Raw genomic sequence first — 24,298 nt, 5'->3', positions numbered from 1 at the left:
ACATTTACTGTGAATATGCAGTCACATAAGATACATCTATTGGAAAAATATAAAGTTAGTTCAAGGATGTCCTCTATGATTTCTTAGAACTTAAATAACAAAAATAATCTACTTTGCTTAATTTATTAATATTTTGGATGTTTACCATGGCAACTACATTTGCAATGAAACACAACTGTCATAGTAACTATATCAGGGATGAACTCGATATCTGAAATTCAACCATTTAATCAATAAATAACACGTTTTGAAAAATTGACAGATTTGGGGTGAAAACTTGGCTAAACCATGTGTAGTCCTTTCACTGTATAACCATTTGTCTAGATCTAGCATTGGGCATGGCTTCCTGTCAATGCTATCAAACATTGTCAACTATAAGGTTCACCAATACATTTTACTCATCTATCAAAAGTATTTATACAGATACAATAGATTTTAACAGCTTTCAATTCCAGGTATTGTTTCTAATTTCAATTTAAATTCTTTTTGGACATGCACACCAAAGTTATGGTTCAATTTCATCAATATTCCTTATCCTAAAAGAATTCCTAGTTAAAAAAATTCCGTAGAAAATCAGAAAATCTTAACTTCTGTAATGTTTCCCTATGGAAAATTTAAACTGAAGGAAATGTCAGTGTTGATGAATCTGATCCTTGGTGTGGGAGATCACACAATCAGACATCTGTATTTACCTTATAAAACTGCTGTTGTTTTTCTGGAAGTTTCCTGGCATGTCTTAGTACTTTCTGTAGGTCACTCTGCAATAATAAATGGTAAATTGTTACAAACATTTAGCATCAGAACCTTATCATCCATCAGAGTTAATAAAGACAATAATTGACATTGACCTTTCAATATTAATATAATTTGTGACATATTTTAGGTACCAAAAACAAAGATAGGAATTCCCCACCATCTCGTGTCTTGTTTAATATGTACCTAGAGGTATGTAAAACAAGTTAAACCTAAATTCTAACATCACTTATGCTATGCTCCCATGTAATGCTACCTGTATCCCTATTTGCCTAAAAGTTCCATTTTACACCCATGTAAACACTTCGAGCGAGGTAAGAATAAACCCTAAAGAACATGTTCCAAATAGTAAATCGTACACATTTTACAAGATACATATGTATGGATATTCCCATGTAAATCGAGCAACCTGATCGTATTTCTGTTGTTTTCCTATGAATCAAGCTCACCTGTAACCCAGATGGCTTTATCCAAACTACACAGCTCTGTGCATAACTACGTTTATCCAGAGGTCTGACAGGAAATGGTGTTTTGTTGTCATCTTCTCCGTAAGGTGGATCAGGGAAATCCGATATTGGAGCCAGGTTGTTTATTGGGCCAAGCCAATTAATGGGCTCCTGACCTAAACAGATATACACAATATACCTACAAACAGGAGTCTACACAGATATAAACAATATACTTACACACAGGAGTCTACACAGATAAGTAAAACAAATAATTCAAATAACTTTAACTTTGTAACAGGGTTTTCAGAATAAATAGAATTTAATACTAGTAGGGTACTAAGGTTTTTTTTCTTGATTTATCTCAATATTTGTCTAATTATTTTCCTCCGGAATACATCACTTTAGAAGTACAGGTGATTCAGAAAATATGTCCCGACTTTAATGCTTAATAAAATCCAAACCTTGAAAGGTCCAGATACAAATCATAATTTTTCCTGAAGAAGGATATGTTTTCTGAAACACCCTGTATGTGTACGTGTACTGACCTGGTTCTAACAGGGAAAGCATGAGGTTACTTTTCTTTTTACTGTCCGCCCAGGAGTATAGGAGACCGTACCAGTCAGGTCTGTCAGTAAAACAAACATCATAAACATTACAGTATATACTATATAAACATACCCAACTTTAGTGAGGGCTACCATACCCTCTATCTAAGTACCCCACCTTTTATACTACATACACAACTTTAGTGAGGACTACCATACCCTCTATCTAAGTACCCCACCTTTTATACTACATACACAACTTTAGTGAGGACTACCATACCCTCTATCTAAGTACCCCACCTTTTATACTACATACACAACTTTAGTGAGGACTACCATACCCTCTATCTAAGTACCCCACCTTTTATACTACATACACAACTTTAGTGAGGACTACCATACCCTCTATCTAAGTACCCCACCTTTTATACTACATACACAACTTTAGTGAGGACTACCATACCCTCTATCTAAGTACCCCACCTTTTATACTTACACACAAACTTTAGTGAGGACTACCATACCCTATATCTAAGTACCCCACCTTTTATACTACATACACAACTTTAGTGAGGACTACCATACCCTCTATCTAAGTACCCCACCTTTTATACTACATACACAACTTTAGTGAGGACTACCATACCCTCTATCTAAGTACCCCACCTTTTATACTACATACACAACTTTAGTGAGGACTACCATACCCTCTATCTAAGTACCCCACCTTTTATACTACATACACAACTTTAGTGAGGACTACCATACCCTCTATCTAAGTACCCCACCTTTTATACTACATACACAACTTTAGTGAGGACTACCATACCCTCTATCTAAGTACCCCACCTTTTATACTACATACACAACTTTAGTGAGGACTACCATACCCTCTATCTAAGTACCCCACCTTTGATACTACATACACAACTTTAGTGAGGACTACCATACCCTATATCTAAGTACCCCACCTTTTATACTACATACACAACTTTAGTGAGGACTACCATACCCTCTATCTAAGTACCCCACCTTTGATACTACATACACAACTTTAGTGAGGACTACCATACCCTCTATCTAAGTACCCCACCTTTGATACTACATACACAACTTTAGTGAGGACTACCATACCCTCTATCTAAGTACCCCACCTTTGATACTACATACACAACTTTAGTGAGGACTAACCATACCCTCTATCTAAGTACCCCACCTTTGATACTACATACACAACTTTAGTGAGGACTACCATACCCTCTATCTAAGTACCCCACCTTTGATACTACATACACAACTTTAGTGAGGACTACCATACCCTCTATCTAAGTACCCCACCTTTGATACTACATACACAACTTTAGTGAGGACTACCATACCCTCTATCTAAGTACCCCACCTTTTATACTACATACACAACTTTAGTGAGGACTACCATACCCTCTATCTAAGTACCCCACCTTTTATACTACATACACAACTTTAGTGAGGACTACCATACCCTCTATCTAAGTACCCCACCTTTGATACTACATACACAACTTTAGTGAGGGCTACCATACCCTCTATCTAAGTACCCCACCTTTTATACTACATACACAACTTTAGTGAGGACTACCATACCCTCTATCTAAGTACCCCACCTTTTATACTACATACACAACTTTAGTGAGGACTACCATACCCTCTATCTAAGTACCCCACCTTTTATACTACATACACAACTTTAGTGAGGACTACCATACCCTCTATCTAAGTACCCCACCTTTTATACTACATACACAACTTTAGTGAGGACTACCATACCCTCTATCTAAGTACCCCACCTTTTATACTACATACACAACTTTAGTGAGGACTACCATACCCTCTATCTAAGTACCCCACCTTTATACTACATACACAACTTTAGTGAGGACTACCATACCCTCTATCTAAGTACCCCACCTTTATACTACATACACAACTTTAGTGAGGACTACCATACCCTCTATCTAAGTACCCCACCTTTTATACTACATACACAACTTTAATGAGGACTACCATACCCTATATCTAAGTACCCCACCTTTTATACTACATACCCCAACTTTAGTGAGGACTACCATACCCTCTATCTAAGTACCCCACCTTTTATACTACATACACAACTTTAGTGAGGACTACCATACCCTCTATCTAAGTACCCCACCTTTTATACTACATACACAACTTTAGTGAGGACTACCATACCCTCTATCTAAGTACCCCACCTTTTATACTACATACACAACTTTAGTGAGGACTACCATACCCTCTATCTAAGTACCCCACCTTTTATACTACATACACAACTTTAGTGAGGGCTACCATACCCTCTATCTAAGTACCCCACCTTTTATACTACATACACAACTTTAGTGAGGACTACCATACCCTCTATCTAAGTACCCCACCTTTGATACTACATACCACAACTTTAGTGAGGGCTACCATACCCTCTATCTAAGTACCCCACCTTTTATACTACATACACAACTTTAGTGAGGACTACCATACCCTCTATCTAAGTACCCCACCTTTTATACTACATATACACAACTTTAGTGAGGACTACCATACCCTCTATCTAAGTACCCCACCTTTTATACTACATACACAACTTTAGTGAGGACTACCATATCCCTCTATCTAAGTACCCCACCTTTTATACTACATACACAAATTTAGTGAGGACTACCATACCCTCTATCTAAGTACCCCACCTTTTATACTACATACACAACTTTAGTGAGGACTACCATACCCTCTATCTAAGTACCCCACCTTTGATACTACATACACAACTTTAGTGAGGACTACCATACCCTCTATCTAAGTACCCCACCTTTTATACTACATACACAACTTTAGTGAGGACTACCATACCCTCTATCTAAGTACCCCACCTTTTATACTACATACACAACTTTAGTGAGGACTACCATACCCTCTATCTAAGTACCCACCTTTTATACTACATATACAACTTTAGTGAGGACTACCATACCCTCTATCTAAGTACCCCACCTTTTATACTACATATACAACTTTAGTGAGGACTACCATACCCTCTATCTAAGTACCCCACCTTTATACTACATACCAAACTTTAGTGAGGACTACCATACCCTCTATCTAAGTACTCCCACCTTTTATACTACATATACAACTTTAGTGAGGACTACCATACCCTCTATCTAAGTACCCCACCTTTTATACTACATATACAACTTTAGTGAGGACTACCATACCCTCTATCTAAGTACCCCACCTTTGATACTACATACCAAACTTTAGTGAGGACTACCATACCCTCTATCTAAGTACCCCACCTTTTATACTACATACACAACTTTAGTGAGGACTACCATACCCTCTATCTAAGTACCCCACCTTTATACTACATACACAACTTTAGTGAGGACTACCATACCCTCTATCTAAGTACCCCACCTTTTATACTACATACACACTTTAGTGAGGACTACCATACCCTCTATCTAAGTACCCCACCTTTTATACTACATACACAACTTTAGTGAGGACTACCATACCCTCTATCTAAGTACCCCACCTTTGATACTACATACACAACTTTAGTGAGGACTACCATACCCTCTATCTAAGTACCCCACCTTTTATACTACATACACAAACTTTAGTGAGGACTACCATACCCTCTATCTAAGTACCCCACCTTTTATACTACATACACAACTTTAGTGAGGACTACCATACCCTCTATCTAAGTACCCCACCTTTTTATACTACATACACAACTTTAGTGAGGACTACCATACCCTCTATCTAAGTACCCCACCTTTTATACTACATACACAACTTTAGTGAGGACTACCATACCCTCTATCTAAGTACCCCCACCTTTTATACTACATATACAACTTTAGTGAGGACTACCATACCCTCTATCTAAGTACCCCACCTTTGATACTACATACACAACTTTAGTGAGGACTACCATACCCTCTATCTAAGTACCCCACCTTTTATACTACATATACAACTTTAGTGAGGACTACCATACCCTCTATCTAAGTACCCCACCTTTTATACTACATACACAACTTTAGTGAGGACTACCATACCCTCTATCTAAGTACCCCACCTTTTATACTACATACACAACTTTAGTGAGGACTACCATACCCTCTATCTAAGTACCCCACCTTTTATACTACATACACAACTTTAGTGAGGACTACCATACCCTCTATCTAAGTACCCCACCTTTTATACTACATACACAACTTTAGTGAGGACTACCATACCCTATATCTAAGTACCCCCACCTTTTATACTACATACTACAACTTTAGTAGGACCCATACCCTATCTAAGTACCCCACCTTTTATATACTACATACACAACTTTAGTGAGGACTACCATACCCTTATCTAAGTACCCCACCTTTTATACTACATACACAACTTTAATGAGGACTACCATACCCTCTATCTAAGTACCCCACCTTTTATACTACATATACAACTTTAGTGAGGACTACCATACCCTCTATCTATCTAAGTACCCCACCTTTTATACTACATACCCAACTTTAGTGAGGACTACCATACCCTCTATCTAAGTACCCCACTATACTACATACACAACTTTAGTGAGGACTACCATACCCTCTATCTAAGTACCCCACCTTTTATACTACATACCCCAACTTTAGTGAGGACTACCATACCCTCTATCTAAGTACCCCACCTTTTATACTACATACACAACTTTAGTGAGGACTACCATACCCCTCTATCTAAGTACCCCACCTTTTATACTACATATACACAACTTTAGTGAGGGCTACCATACCCTCTATCTAAGTACCACCCCACCTTTTATACTACATACACAACTTTAGTGAGGACTACCATACCCTCTATCTAAGTACCCACCTTTTATACTACATACAACTTTAGTGAGGGCTACCATACCCTATATCTAAGTACCCCACCTTTTATACTACATACACAACTTTAGTGAGGACTACCATACCCTCTATCTAAGTACCCCACCTTTTATACTACATACCAAACTTTAGTGAGGACTACCATACCCTCTATCTAAGTACCCCACCTTTTATACTACATACACAACTTTAGTGAGGACTACCATACCCTCTATCTAAGTACCCCACCTTTTATACTACATACCCAACTTTAGTGAGAACTACCATACCCTATATCTAAGTAACCCCACACCTTTTATACTACATAAACACAACTTTAGTGAGGACTACCATACCCTCTATCTAAGTACCCCACCTTTTTATACTACATACCCCAACATTTAGTGAGGACTACATACCCTCTATCTAAGTACCCCACCTTTTATACTACATACCCGAACTTTAGTGAGGACTACCATACCCTATATCTAAGTACCCCCCCACCTTTTATACTACATAAACAACTTTAGTGAGGACTACCATACCCTCTATCTAAGTACCCCACCTTTTATACTACATACCCAACTTTAGTGAGGACTACCATACCCTCTATCTAAGTACCCCACCTTTATACTACATACCAACTTTAGTGAGGACTACCATACCCTCTATCTAAGTACCCCACCTTTTATACTACATACCACAACTTTAGTGAGGACTACCATAACCTCTATCTAAGTACCCCACCTTTTATACTACATACCCAACTTTAGTGAGGACTACCATACCCTCTATCTAAGTACCCCACCTTTTATACTACATACACAACTTTAGTGAGGACTACCATACCCTCTATCTATAGTAACCCCACCTTTTATACTACATACACAACTTTAGTGAGGACTACCATACCCTCTATCTAAGTACCCCACTTTTATACTACATATACTAAACTTTAGTGAGGGCTACCATACCCTATACTCTATCTAAGTACCCACCTTTTATACTACATACACAAAACTTTAGTGAGGCACTACCATACCCTCTATCTAAGTACCCCACCTTTTATACTACATACACAACTTTAGTGAGGACTACCATACCCTCTATCTAAGTACCCCACCTTTTATACTACATACACAACTTTAGTGAGGACTACCATACCCTCTATCTAAGTACCCCCACCTTTTATACTACATACCCAACTTTAGTGAGGACTACCATACCATACCCTCTATCTAAGTACCCCACCTTTTATACTACATACCCAACTTTAGTGAGGACTACCATACCCTCTATCTAAGTACCCCACCTTTTATACTACATACCCAACTTTAGTGAGGACTACCATACCCTCTATCTAAGTACCCCACCTTTTATACTACATACACAACTTTAGTGAGGACTACCATACCCTCTATCTAAGTACCCCACCTTTTATACTACATACACAACTTTAGTGAGGACTACCATACCCTCTATCTAAGTACCCCACCTTTTATATACATACACAACTTTAGTGAGGGCTACCATACCTCTATCTAAGTACCCCACCTTTTATACTACATACACAACTTTAGTGAGGACTACCATACCCTCTATCTAAGTACCCCACCTTTTATACTACATACACAACTTTAGTGAGGACTACCATACCCTCTATCTAAGTACCCCACCTTTTATACTACATACACAACTTTAGTGAGGACTAAACCATACCCCAACCCTTTTAATATCTACATATTCAACATTAGTGAGGACTACCTAAGTACCCCCACCTTTTATACTACATACCCAACTTTAGTGAGGACTACCATACCCTCTATCTAAGTACCCCACCTTTTATACTACATACCCAACTTTAGTGAGGACTACCATACCCTCTATCTAAGTACCCCACCTTTTATACTACATACCCAACTTTAGTGAGGACTACCATACCCTCTATCTAAGTACCCCACCTTTTATACTACATACACAACTTTAGTGAGGACTACCATACCCTCTATCTAAGTACCCCACCTTTTATACTACATACCAACTTTAGTGAGGACTACCATACCCTCTATCTAAGTACCCCACCTTTTATACTACATACCCAACTTTAGTGAGGACTCTACCATACCCTCTATATCTAAGTACCCCACCTTTCCTTTTATACTACATACCACAACTTTAGTGAGGACTACCATACCCCCTACCCTTTTCTATCTAAGTACCCCACCCCACCTTTTATACTACATATACAACTTTAGTGAGGACTACCATACCCTATATCTAAGTACCCCACTTTTATACTACATACCCAACTTTAGTGAGGACTACCATACCCTCTATCTAAGTACCCCACCTTTTATACTACATACACAACTTTAGTGAGGACTACCATACCCTCTATCTAAGTACCCCACCTTTTATACTACATATACAACTTTAGTGAGGACTACCATACCCTCTATCTAAGTACCCCACCTTTTATACTACATACACAACTTTAGTGAGGACTACCATACCCTCTATCTAAGTACCCCACCTTTTATACTACATACACAACTTTAGTGAGGACTACCATACCCTCTATCTAAGTACCCCACCTTTTATACTACATATACAACTTTAGTGAGGACTACCATACCCTCTATCTAAGTACCCCACCTTTTATACTACATACCCAACTTTAGTGAGGACTACCATACCCTCTATCTAAGTACCATCCACCTAAGACTGTGACCTTTTATTACAAACTTTAGTGAGGACTACCATACCCTCTATCTAAGTACCCCACCTTTTATACTACATACACAACTTTAGTGAGGACTACCATACCCTCTATCTAAGTACCCCACCTTTTATACTACATACACAACTTTAGTGAGGACTACCATACCCTATATCTAAGTACCCCACCTTTTATACTACATACACAACTTTAGTGAGGACTACCATACCCTCTATCTAAGTACCCCACCTTTTTATACTACATACACAACTTTAGTGAGGACTACCATACCCTCTATCTAAGTACCCCACCTTTTATACTACATACCTCAACTTTAGTGAGGACTACCATACCCTCTATCTAAGTACCCCCACCTTTTATACTACATACACAACTTTAGTGAGGACTACCATACCCTCTATCTAAGTACCCCACCTTTTATACTACATACCCAACTTTAGTGAGGACTACCATACCCTCTATCTAAGTACCCCACCTTTGATACTACATACACAACTTTAGTGAGGACTACCATACCCTCTATCTAAGTACCCCACCTTTTATACTACATACACAACTTTAGTGAGGACTACCATACCCTCTATCTAAGTACCCCACCTTTTATACTACATACCAAACTTTAGTGAGGGCTACCATACCCTCTATCTAAGTACCCCACCTTTTATACTACATACACAACTTTAGTGAGGACTACCATACCCTCTATCTAAGTACCCCACCTTTTATACTACATACACAACTTTAGTGAGGACTACCATACCCTATATCTAAGTACCCCACCTTTTATACTACATACACAACTTTAGTGAGGACTACCATACCCTCTATCTAAGTACCCCACCTTTTATACTACATACACAACTTTAGTGAGGACTACCATACCCTCTATCTAAGTACCCCACCTTTGATACTACATACACAACTTTAGTGAGGACTACCATACCCTCTATCTAAGTACCCCACCTTTTATACTACATACACAACTTTAGTGAGGACTACCATACCCTCTATCTAAGTACCCCACCTTTTATACTACATACACAACTTTAGTGAGGACTACCATACCCTCTATCTAAGTACCCCACCTTTTATACTACATACCCAACTTTAGTGAGGACTACCATACCCTATATCTAAGTACCCCACCTTTTATACTACATACACAACTTTAGTGAGGACTACCATACCCTCTATCTAAGTACCCCACCTTTTATACTACATACACAACTTTAGTGAGGACTACCATACCCTCTATCTAAGTACCCCACCTTTTATACTACATACCCAACTTTAGTGAGGACTACCATACCCTCTATCTAAGTACCCCACCTTTTATACTACATACACAACTTTAGTGAGGACCTACCATACCCTCTATCTAAGTACCCCACCTTTTATACTACATACACAACTTTAGTGAGGACTACCATACCCTCTATCTAAGTACCCCACCTTTTATACTACATACACAACTTTAGTGAGGACTACCATACCCTCTATCTAAGTACCCCACCTTTTATACTACATACACAACTTTAGTGAGGACTACCATACCCTCTATCTAAGTACCCCACCTTTTATACTACATACACAACTTTAGTGAGGACTACCATACCCTCTATCTAAGTACCCCACCTTTTATACTACATACACAACTTTAGTGAGGACTACCATACCCTCTATCTAAGTACCCCACCTTTTATACTACATACACAACTTTAGTGAGGGACTACCATACCCTCTATCTAAGTACCCCACCTTTTATACTACATATACAACTTTAGTGAGGACTACCATACCCTATATCTAAGTACCCCACCTTTTATACTACATACACAACTTTAGTGAGGACTACCATACCCTATATCTAAGTACCCCACCTTTTATACTACATACACAACTTTAGTGAGGGCTACCATACCCTATATCTAAGTACCCCACCTTTTATACTACATACCCAACTTTAGTGAGGGCTACCATACCCTATATCTAAGTACCCCACCTTTTATACTACATACCCAACTTTAGTGAGGGCTACCATACCCTCTATCTAAGTACCCCACCTTTTATACTACATACACAACTTTAGTGAGGACTACCATACCCTCTATCTAAGTACCCCACCTTTTATACTACATACACAACTTTAGTGAGGACTACCATACCCTCTATCTAAGTACCCCACCTTTTATACTACATATACAACTTTAGTGAGGACTACCATACCCTCTATCTAAGTACCCCACCTTTTATACTACATACACAACTTTAGTGAGGACTACCATACCCTCTATCTAAGTACCCCACCTTTGATACTACATACACAACTTTAGTGAGGACTACCATACCCTCTATCTAAGTACCCCACCTTTTATACTACATATACACAACTTTAGTGAGGACTACCATACCCTCTATCTAAGTACCCCACCTTTTATACTACATATACAACTTTAGTGAGGACTACCATACCCTATATCTAAGTACCCCACCTTTTATACTACATATACAACTTTAGTGAGGGCTACCATACCCTCTATCTAAGTACCCCACCTTTTATACTACATACACAACTTTAGTGAGGACTACCATACCCTTATCCCTCTATCTAAGTACCCCACCTTTTATACTACATACACAACTTTAGTGAGGACTACCATACCCTCTATCTAAGTACCCCACCTTTTATACTACATACACAACTTTAGTGAGGACTACCATACCCTCTATCTAAGTACCCCACCTTTTATACTACATACCCAACTTTAGTGAGGACTACCATACCCTCTATCTAAGTACCCCACCTTTTATACTACATACACAACTTTAGTGAGGACTACCATACCCTCTATCTAAGTACCCCACCTTTTATACTACATACACAACTTTAGTGAGGACTACCATACCCTCTATCTAAGTACCCCACCTTTTATACTACATACCAACTTTAGTGAGGACTACCATACCCTCTATCTAAGTACCCCACCTTTTATACTACATATACAACTTTTAGTGAGGACTACCATACCCTCTATCTAAGTACCCCACCTTTTACTACATACACAACTTTAGTGAGGACTACCATACCCTCTATCTAAGTACCCCACCTTTTATACTACATACACAACTTTAGTGAGGACTACCATACCCTCTATCTAAGTACCCCACCTTTTATACTACATACACAACTTTAGTGAGGACTACCATACCCTCTATCTAAGTACCCCACCTTTTATACTACATACACAACTTTAGTGAGGACTACCATACCCTCTATCTAAGTACCCCACCTTTGATACTACATACACAACTTTAGTGAGGACTACCATACCCTCTATCTAAGTACCCCACCTTTTATACTACATATACAACTTTAGTGAGGACTACCATACCCTCTATCTAAGTACCCCCACCTTTTATACTACATACAACTTTAGTGAGGACTACCATACCCTCTATCTAAGTACCCCACCTTTTATATACTACATACACAACTTTAGTGAGGACTACCATACCCTATCATATGTGCAAGTACCCCCACCTTTTATACTACATACCCAACTTTAGTGAGGACTACCATACCCTCACTATCTATCTAAGTTACCCCTACCTTTTATACTACATACCCAACTTTAATGAGGACTACCATACCCTCGTATCTAAGGTACCCCACTGCTTTTATACTACATACCCAACTTTAGTGAGGACTACCATACCCTCTATATTAAGTACCCCACCTTTTGATACTACATATACAACTTTAGTGAGGGCTACCATACCCTCTATCTAAGTACCCCCACCCTTTTATACTACATACACAACTTTAGTGAGGACTACCATACCCTCTATCTAAGTACCCCCACCCTTTTATACTACATATACAACTTTAGTGAGGGCTACCATACCTCTATCTAAGTACCACCCACCTTTTATAACCTACATATACAACTTTAGTGAGGAGCTACCATACCCTCTATCTAAGTACCCCACCTTTTATACTACATACCCAACTTTAGTGAGGACTACCATACCCTCTATCTAAGTACCCCACCTTTTATACTACATACACAACTTTAGTGAGGAACTACCATACCCTCATATCTAAGTACCCCCACCTTTTATTACATAAAAACTTTAGTGAGGACTACCATACCCTCAATCTTAAGTAAACCCCACCTTTTATACTACATACCCAACTTTAGTGCGGGCTACCATACCCTATATCTAAGTACCCCACCTTTTATCTACACTACAAGTATTCACAACTTTAGTGAGGGTCTAACCATACCCTCTATATCTAAGTACCCCACCTTTTAATACTACATACAACAACTTTAGTGAGGGCTAACCATACCCTGCTCTATCTAAGTACCCCCACCTTTTATACTACATACACAACTTTAGTGAGGGCTACCAAACCCTCTATCTAAGTACCCCACCTTTTATACTACATACACAACTTTAGTGAGGACTACCATACCCTCTATCTAGTTACCCCCCCACCTTTTATACTACATACACAACTTTAGTGAGGACTACCATAAACCTCTATCTAACTACCCGCCCACCTTTTATACTAAATACACAACTTTAGTGAGGACTACCATACCCTCTATCTAAAGTACCCCACCTTTTATACTACATACACAACTTTAGTGAGGACTACCAATGACCCTCTATCTAAGTACCCCACCTTTGATACTACATACACAACTTTAGTTGAGGACTACCATACCCTCTATCTAAGTACCCCCACCTTTTATACTACATATACACAACTTTAGTGAGGACTACCAAACACCTCTATCTAAGTACCCCACCACCTTTTATAACTACATACCCAACTTTAGTGAGGACTACCATACCCCTCTATCTAAGTACCCCACCTTTTATACTACATACACAACTTTAGTGAGGACTACCATACCCTCTATCTAAGTACCCCACCTTTTATACTACATACACAACTTTAGTGAGGACTACCATACCCTCTATCTAAGTTACCCCACCTTTTTTATACTACATACACAACTTTAGTGAGGACTACCATACCCTCTATCAAAAGTACCCCACCACCTTTTATACTACATACACAACTTTAGTGAGACTACCATACCCTCTAATCTAAGTACCCCTCACCTTTGATACTACATACACAACTTTAATGAGGACTACCATACCCTCTATCTAAGTTAAAACCCCACCTTTTTGATACTACATATACAACTTAGTGAGGACTACCATACCCTCTATCTAAGTACCACCACCTTTTATACTACATATTCAACTTTAGTGAGGACTACCATACCCTCTATCTAAGTACCCCACCTTTTATACTACATATACAACTTTAGTGAGGGCTACCATTACCCTCTATCTAAGACCTATCCCCACCTATTTATACTACTTACACAACGATTAGTGAGGCTACCATAACCCTAAATCTAAGTACCTTTTTAATACTACATACCCAACTTTAGTGAGGTCTACCATACCCTCTATCTAAGTACCCCACCTTTTATACTACATACCCAACTTTAGTGAGGACTACCATACCCTCCCCCATTATCTAAGTACCCCCCACCTTTTATACTACATACCCAACTTTAGTGAGGACTACCATACCCTATCTATCTAAGTACCCCACCTTTTATACTACATACACCTAACTTTTAGTGAAGGACTACCATACCCTATATCTAAGTACCCACCCACCTTTTATACTACATACCTCCAACTTTAGTGAGGGCTACCATACCCTCTATCTAAGTACCTTCCCCACCTTTTATACTACATACACAACTTTAGTGAGGATGCTACCATACCCTCTATCTAAGTACCCCACCTTTTATACTACATACACAAACTTTAGTGAGGACTTACCATACCCCTCTATCTAAGTACCCCACCTTTTATACTACATAAAACCAACTTTAGTGAGGACTACCATACCCTCTATCTAAGTACCCCCACCTTTTATACTACATACACAACTTTTTAGTGAGGACTACCATACCCTCTATCTAAGTACCCCACCTTTTATACTACATACACAACTTTAGTGAGGACTACCATACCCTCATATCTAAGTACCCCTACCTTTTATACTACATACCCAACTTTAGTGAGGACTACCATACCCTCTATCTAAGTACCCCACCTTTTATACTACATATACAACTTTAGTGAGGACTACTACCTATAACCCAACTATCTATAGTACCCACACCTTTTATACCTACCTTTATACACACTTTAGTGAGGACTACCATACCCTCTATCTAAGTACCCCACCTTTTATACTACATACACAACTTTAGTGAGGACTACCATACCCTCTATCTAAGTACCTCCACCTTTTATACTACATACACAACTTTAGTGAGGACTACCATACCCTCAATCTAAGTAACCCCACCTTTTATACTACATACACAACTTTAGTGAGGACTACTACATACCCTCTATCTAAGTACCCCACCTTTTATACTACATACCCAACTTTAGTGAGGACTACCATACCCTCTATCTAAGTACCCCACCTTTTATACTACATACACAACTTTAGTGAGGACTACCATACCCTCTATCTAAGTACCCCACCTTTTGATACTACATACACAACTTTAGTGAGGACTACCATACCCTCTATATCTAAGTATCCCCACCTTTGATACACATACATATACAACTTTAGTGAGGACTACCATACCCTCTATCTAAGTACCCAAACACCCCAACTTTTATACTACATACCCAACTTTAGTGAGGACTACCATACCCTCTATCTAAGTACCCCCACCTTTTATACTACATTACACAACTTTAGTGAGGGCTACCATACCCTCTATCTAAGTACCAATACCCCACCTTTTATACTACATACACAACTTTAGTGAGGACTACCATACCCTCTATCTAAGTACCCCCACCTTTTATACTACAATACACAACTTTAGTGAGGACTAACCATACCCTCCTATCTAAGTACCCCACCTTTTATACTACATACACAACTTTAGTGAGGAGACTCACCATACCCTCATATCTAAGTACCCCTCTCCACCTTTTATACCTACATACACAACTTTTAGTGAGGACTACCATACCCTCTATCTAAGTACCCCACCTTTGATACTACATACTACTAACTTTAGTGAGGACTACCATACCCTCTATCTAAGTACCCCACCTTTTTGATACTACATACACTAACTTTAATGAGACTACCTTACCCTCTAACTAAGTACCCCACCACCTTTCTTATAACTACTAATACATCTTTAGTGAGGACTACCATACCCCTTTATCTAAGTACCGCCACCCTTTTTACTACAACTTTAGTGAGGAACTACCAATACCCTCTATCTAAGTACCAACCACCTTTTATACTACATACCCAACTTTAGTGAGGACTACCAAACCCTCTATCTAAGTACCCCCACCGATTTATACTACATACCCAACTTTAGTGAGGACTACCATACCCTATATCTAAGTACCCTGTCCCACCTTTTATACTACATATACAACTTTAGTGAGGAACTACCATACGAACTACTCAATATCTAAGTACCCCACCTTTTATACTCACATACACAACTTTAGTGAGGACTACCATACCCTCTATCTAAGTACTCTCCACCTTTTATACAACATACCCAACTTTAGTGAGGACTACCATACCCTCTATCTAAGTACCCCACCTTTTATACTACATACACAACTTTAGTGAGGACTACCATACCCTCTATCTAAGTACCCTCCCACCTTTTATACTACATACACAACTTTAGTGAGGACTACCATACCCTCTATCTAAGTACCCCCACCTTTTATACTACATACACAACTTTAGTGAGGAACTTACCATACCCTCTATCTAAGTACCCCACACCTTTTATACTACATACACAACTTTAGTGAGGACTACCATACCCTCTATCTAAGTACCCCACCTTTTATACTACATAACCAAAACTTTAGTGAGGACTACCATAAACCCTCTATCTAAGTACCCCACCTTTTATACTACATACCCAACTTTAGTGAGGACTACCATACCCTCTATCTAAGTACCCCCCCACCTTTTATACTACATAACACAACTTTAGTGAGGACTACCATACCCTCTATCTAAGTACCCCACCTTTTATACTACATACACAACTTTAGTGAGGACTACCATACCCTCTATCTAAGTACCCCACCTTTTATACTACATATACAACTTTAGAGAGAGGACTACCATACCCTCTATCTAAGTACCCCACTTTTATACTTTATGAGGACTACCTTACCCTCTATACACCCCACCTTATACTACAACTTTAGTGAGGACTACCATACCCTCTATCTAAGTACCCCAACCTTTTATACTACATACACAACTTTAGTGAGGACTACCATAAACCCTCTATCTAAGTACCCCACCTTTTATACTACATACACAACTTTAGTGAGGACTACCATACCCCTCTATCTAAGTACCCCACCTTTTATACTACATATACACAACTTTAAGTGAGGACTACCATACCCTCTATCTAAGTACCCCACCTTTGATACTACATACCACAACTTTAGTGAGGACTACCATACCCTCTATCTAAGTACCCCACCTTTTATACTACATATACAACTTTAGTGAGGACTACCATACCCTCTATCTAAGTACCCCCCACCTTTTATACTACATATAACAACTTTAGTGAGGACTACCAATACCCTCTATCTAAGTACCCCCCCTTTGATACTACATACACAACTTTAGTGAGGAGCTACCATACCCACTCTATCTAAGTAACCTCCACCTTTTATACTACAAACCCAACTTTAGTGAGACGACTACCATATCCACCTCTATCCTAAGTACCCCCACCTTTTATCTACAACTTTAGTGAGGACTACATTACCCTCTATCTAAGTACCCACCCTTTGATACTACACATACCATAACTTTAGTGAGGACTACCAATACCCTCTATCTAAGTACCCCACCTTTTATACTACATATACAACTTTAGTGAGGCTACCATACCCTCTATTATCTAAGTACCCCCCCACCTTTTATACTACATTACTTTTGTAGTGAGGACTACCATACCCTCTATCTAAGTACCCCACCTTTTTATACTACATACACAACTTTAGTGAGGGCTACCATTACCCTCTCTATCTAAGTAACCTCCACCTTTTATACTACATATACAACTTTAGTGAAGGAATACCATACCTATATCTAAGTACCCCACCTTTTATACTACATACATAAACTTTAGTGGAGGACTATACCATACCCTCTATCTAAGTACCACCTCCACCTTTTATACTACATATACAACTTTAGTGAGGACTACCATACCCTCTATCTAAGTACCCCCACCTTTTATACTACACTACCCATATACAACTTTAGTGAGAGGACTACCATTACCCTATATCTAAGTACCGCCACCTTTTTATACTACATACACAACTTTAGATGTGAGGACTACCATACCCTCTATCTAAGTACCCTCACCTTTTATACTACATACACAACTTTAGTGAGGACTACCATACCCTCTATCTAAGTTACCCCCACCTTTTATACTACATACACAACTTTAGTGAGGACTACCATAACCCTATATCTAAGTACCCCACTTTTTAACTAATACACAACTTTAGTGAGGACTACCATACCCTCTATCTAAGTACCCCACCTTTTATACTACATACACAACTTTAGTGAGACTACCATACCCTCTATCTAAAGTACCCCACCTTTTATACTACATACAAACTTTAGTGAGGACTACCATACCCTCTATCTAAGTACCCCCCACCTTTTATACTACATACACAACTTTAGTGAGGACTACCACCATACCCTCTATCTAAGTACCCCACCTTTTATACTACATACACAACTTTAGTGAGGGACTACCATACCCTCTATCTAAGTACCACACCTTTTATACATACCCAACTTTAGTGAGGACTACCATACCCTCTATCTAAGTACCCAAAACTTTACGTGACTACCACACCCTTTTTACTACATCCTTTTACACAACAACTTTAGTGAGGACTACCACACCCTCTATCTAAGTACCCCACCTTTTATACTACATACACAACTTTAGTGAGGACTACCATACCCTCTATCTAAGTACCCCACCCACCTTTATATACATACATACACAACTTTAGTGAGGACTACTACCATCTAAAGTATCCCTTTATATACGACATACCGCAACTTTATTGAGGACTACCGAACCAGACCCCTCTAGACTATGTACCCCACCTTTTATACTAAATACACAACTTTAGTGAGGACTAACATACCCTCTATCTAAAGTACCCCCACCTTTTGTACTACATACCACAACTTTAGTGAGGGCTACCATACCCTCTATCTAAGTACCCCACCTTTGATACTACATACCTCAACTTTAGTGAGGGCTACCATACCCTATATCTAAGTACCCCAGCCCACCTTTTATACTAATATACCCAACTTTAGTGAGGGGCTACCATACCCCTATATCTAAGTACCCCACCTTTTAAATACTACATACATACAACTTTTAGTGAGGGCTACCATACCCCGATATCTAAGTACGCCCACCTTTTATACTAACAATACCCAACTTTAGTGAGGACTACCATACCCTCTATCTAAGTACCCCACCTTTTATACTACATACCAAACTTTAGTGAGGACTACCATACCCTCTATCTAAGTACCCCACCTTTGATACAATAAGTACCCCATCTTTTATACTACATATACAACTTTAGTGAGGACTACCATACCCTCTATCTAAGTACCCCACCTTTTATACTACATACCCAACTTTAGTGAGGGCTACCATACCCTCCACCTTCAGACTGCCATGCAGTAAGACTGTGAAGGCTGGCACTTTTCCATCATCATGACTTGTTGCTGTTTCATCTTCATCTTCTGTTTTAATGTCCTTATTGGCTTCTGTAACATCAAATAAAAAATATATATATCAAATTATTTGACCGTTATTTATAGGGCTAAGTATACATTGTGATGTAAGGGAACCCTTAAATATTCATACGCTTGGCCAGATGTGTCTGAAGCTATTAGCACATGTAGGTGGTAGCCAGGTACTGACTGAAGGCTGATGGTTTCAATCTGGCAACTCTGGCTTTCCTTAACTTCAAACAACTCTTATTCTGAATATGACGTAAAACAAAATACTGTATAACATACCATTCGTGTGTAATTTCTTTTGTGGTTTGTAGTTCTGATATCAATTTGTGGATAGAAACATTTGTGACTAGCCAATGGAGCAATAATGACGGTATAATATAAAATAAATCGTTGTTTTTATATTCGTGGTTTAAAAACAATGAAAGGTTTTACATGACAACCATTTCATATTATAGAGTATAGCCATAGTAATATTATTCTATTATGGCCCTTTCCAGAGGGAACTGTTCTCCTATAGTGTTGTCTGACGAGGTATAGTCCCCGAGTCGAAGACTTTAGGAGAACTGTTCCCAAGGGAAAGGGCCATAACAGATTTAGTATGTCGCACAACATTCATTATGACACATATATTTGGTCGCGTGCTCATTCCCGGGGGACTGTCGCAAAACAGACCATGGCTGTTCCCGGGGGACTGTCGCAAAACAGACCATGGCTGTTATCCAATCGCATTCCTAGTAATTATCATCTGATGTACTAAATTACAAAGAACAAATGTCTGGACTGTATTACCATCTGTTTTGTTGTCTTTAGAAGAAATAGGAAACACAAGGTGTCTTGATAGTGTCTGTGGACTGGCAGCATCGGCGATGTCTAAAAACCCAAGAATGTCCAATGTATCTCCAATCTCAGTGTCTATCAACTCAAAATCGTGGTTCCTAGGGAAAACACCATATTCAGATTTGATGTACATTCAAATAAATAAAAAAGACGCCAAAATATCTTGCAATGCTATGTAAATAATCATATACACATGTATATAATATACATGTAAGTACACTGAAAACAAGAGACCCAGAGGGCCTGCAAAAACACATTGGAGGGTAAAACTGTTTTATAAATCTTTATGAAATACAGATTGATTCCCTGACCTACAATATACACTTTTAACTTTGAAAAATAACCACTTAAGTCCAAATCTTCAAATACTGAAGGTGAAAAAGTTGCTTTAGAAAATTGTTAGCTTACTGTTGGTATTTATATTCCCTTTTTGGCAACATTTTAAGATATATTTCTTTAAAGAAAAACAAACTTTTCAACTAGACTTGAGTAAGGACTTACTTCCTGTAGGGGTCCGGAGCAGGATACAGATGTACTGGACATTTGAAATGACCACACTGTAGACTGCCCTGATAGGGTGAGTAACAACGCTCTGCTAACTGTTCAAAAACAGTCTGAACACTTTTTAATCCCAAGGAATTTTCTGGTACTATCACTTCTCCTCCTTGTCCATTGATTTCTACAAGTTTTTCAAACATGGGAATAGCACTTTTTACTTCAGCGTCATTAGGATTACCCACAATGACAACGTTAAGTTTACATGAGAATGGGAATGGAAGGGGAAACTTCTCGTCCCCACTAGTACCGCTGCCTTCGTGTTTACTCCAGTTATGTAACAGTGTCTGAAGTGATCTATGGCCAGCACCTGTCGAACCATCTGTGATTAAAACAGCCTGGAATAGGAGGTAAAAGTAATCTGTTACCAAAATACTACAAACAATAGGCCCATGGGCCTTAACGGTCACCTTTTATTTGATACAAATTAGTTATGTAACTTACTAGCTAACTGATGTTTTTCGGCAATAACTCCGTAAATGATTTAGAGTTGAATCAAGCTTATTTTCAAACTTGTTCGAGATATTTCCATTGTTAGTCTATATGCAAAGTTTCATTAAGCTCGGATCATATTTACTAAAGTTGATCATGTTCACAAGATTCAATAATTATAATCACAAAGGGCAATAACTCTGTAAGTAACAATTGAATCAAACTGATTTTCAAACTTGTCTGAGGTCTTTCCAATGTTAGTCTACATAAAAATTTCATTAAGCTCGGTGCATATTTTCTCAAGTTATCATGTTCACAAGATTCAATAATTATAATTGCAAAGGGCAAAACTTCATAAGATACAATCTAATCAGGTCGATTTTCGAGCTTGTCAGAAATCTTTCCAAATTTAGTCTAAAAACAAAGTTTCATGAAGCTGAGTGCATATTTATTCAAGTTATCATGTTCACAAGGTTTAATATTTATTATTAACTATGAGCAGGAATTTGGTTTCATAATTTTAATTTAATGACTTCTGCAGGTTGACTTGGTCAATCATTGGTAAGGAATATTTCAAATGTTAAGATCTAAGGTCAGATGGTCTTGGTCGGAACCCTCATCTCTATTGCTATTGAATTAGCAAACTTGACAACATGTTTCAAACATTGAGATTATGCTTAGCAAAGTTATAAATGGAAGGTTACAAACATTTGTGACTATGAATATAAAAGTTAGCAGACCAGCTGGAATAGGGGCTCCATAGGGATGAAACTTTCACCACAGGTCGGTACTTATTGTGGTACAGTGTTGAACACTGTTACATCCTTGAACAAACTTGATATTTCTCCTAAAGATGTGTTGGAAATGCATACATATTCTCAGAAAAAAATAAGTTTGTTCAAAGATGTGCTCCATAGTTTCATAGACAAAACTTAGCAAACAAGAGCTGTTGGAGAACAGCAAAGCTCGCCTATTCAGAAGAAGTTGATGTTCAAGTATTTACTATTTAAACATGGAAATATGACAAATTAACAGACTCAAAAAAAACCTAAAGGGCCCCAAATTGGTTGTATTATCACGTTCAGCATCCATACACATTAGGAAAATAAAATCATAAACATTTATGATGACTTAAGCTTAAACAATAGACAAAATAGAAACTTGCTCAAAAACTTTAACATGGAAATATGACAAATTAACAGACTCAAAAAAAAAACCTAAAGGGCCCCAAATTGGTTGTATTATCACGTTCAGCATCCATACACATTAGGAAAATAAAATCATAAACATTTATGATGACTTAAGCTTAAACAATAGACAAAATAGAAACTTGCTCAAAAACTTTAACATGGAAATATGACAAATTAACAGACTCAAAAAAACCCTAAAGGGCCCCAAATTGGTTGTATTATCACGTTCAGCATCCATACACATTAGGAAAATAAAATCATAAACATTTATGATGAGTTAAGCTTAAACAATTGACGAAACAGAATCTTGCTCAAAAACTTTAACGTGAAATGGGACGCCAACGCTGATGCTGACGCCGAAGCAGACACTGGGGTGACAACATTAGCTCCCCCTATTCTTCGAATAGGCGAGCTAAGGCGAAGCTAAAAATGATCAGAAATGTCCAATTCCACCATTCTTCATAAATTAAGCGTATTTTTTGGCATGGTTACCATGGAAATTCCATTAAAATAGTTTGCTCTGACATTTATGGTCTTGTTGACTTAAAAAAATTAGAATTGACATGAAAAATAGGGTTTTTTAGGATTTACCCTTGGATTTTCTGAAATTTTTAGGAATTTTTAGCAAAACTGAAAACAAGGAAGCAGAGGGTTGCCCAAAATGCAATATCCCTCCCTGGTTAGTAATGCCAAGTGCATTGTCTGTATCGATTCCATTGTTTCATTTTTGAAGGAATTTGAATTAATTTACTTCTTATTCCCATATTGACCCCCACTCTTTCTGCTCTAGGGGGTAAAGCCAAATTTTTATAACAAAATTTATGTTCTAGGACAAATTAGCAAATTTATTTACGGATCATTACTCTATTCCCCTTTCGGGCCCCGACACTCCTTCCCCTGGGTCTG

General features: G+C 38.3%; 1 protein-coding gene across 3 annotated transcripts in view; it reads right to left on the bottom strand.

Moving 5' to 3' along the window:
• The window catches only part of LOC138332898 (integrator complex subunit 14-like), a 38,250-nt gene that overhangs the window by 1,946 nt on the left and 12,006 nt on the right, over positions 1 to 24,298 (bottom strand). For all 3 annotated transcript variants that reach the window (XM_069280915.1, XM_069280914.1, XM_069280916.1), the window contains exons 4-9: positions 21,717 to 22,108; positions 21,168 to 21,313; positions 20,267 to 20,402; positions 1,748 to 1,827; positions 1,203 to 1,375; positions 693 to 758 (exon numbers count right to left, since the gene is read on the bottom strand). In XM_069280915.1, coding sequence (XP_069137016.1) covers positions 693 to 758; positions 1,203 to 1,375; positions 1,748 to 1,827; positions 20,267 to 20,402; positions 21,168 to 21,313; positions 21,717 to 22,108 — 993 coding nt within the window. The remainder of the gene's footprint in view (positions 1 to 692; positions 759 to 1,202; positions 1,376 to 1,747; positions 1,828 to 20,266; positions 20,403 to 21,167; positions 21,314 to 21,716; positions 22,109 to 24,298) is intronic.

Source organism: Argopecten irradians, chromosome 10 (genome assembly GCF_041381155.1).
Source record: "Argopecten irradians isolate NY chromosome 10, Ai_NY, whole genome shotgun sequence".
NCBI classification, from domain to species: Eukaryota; Metazoa; Mollusca; class Bivalvia; order Pectinida; family Pectinidae; genus Argopecten; species Argopecten irradians.
The sequence above is the reverse complement of the archived record's forward strand: the minus strand, read 5'-3'. Positions and strand labels throughout refer to the sequence as shown.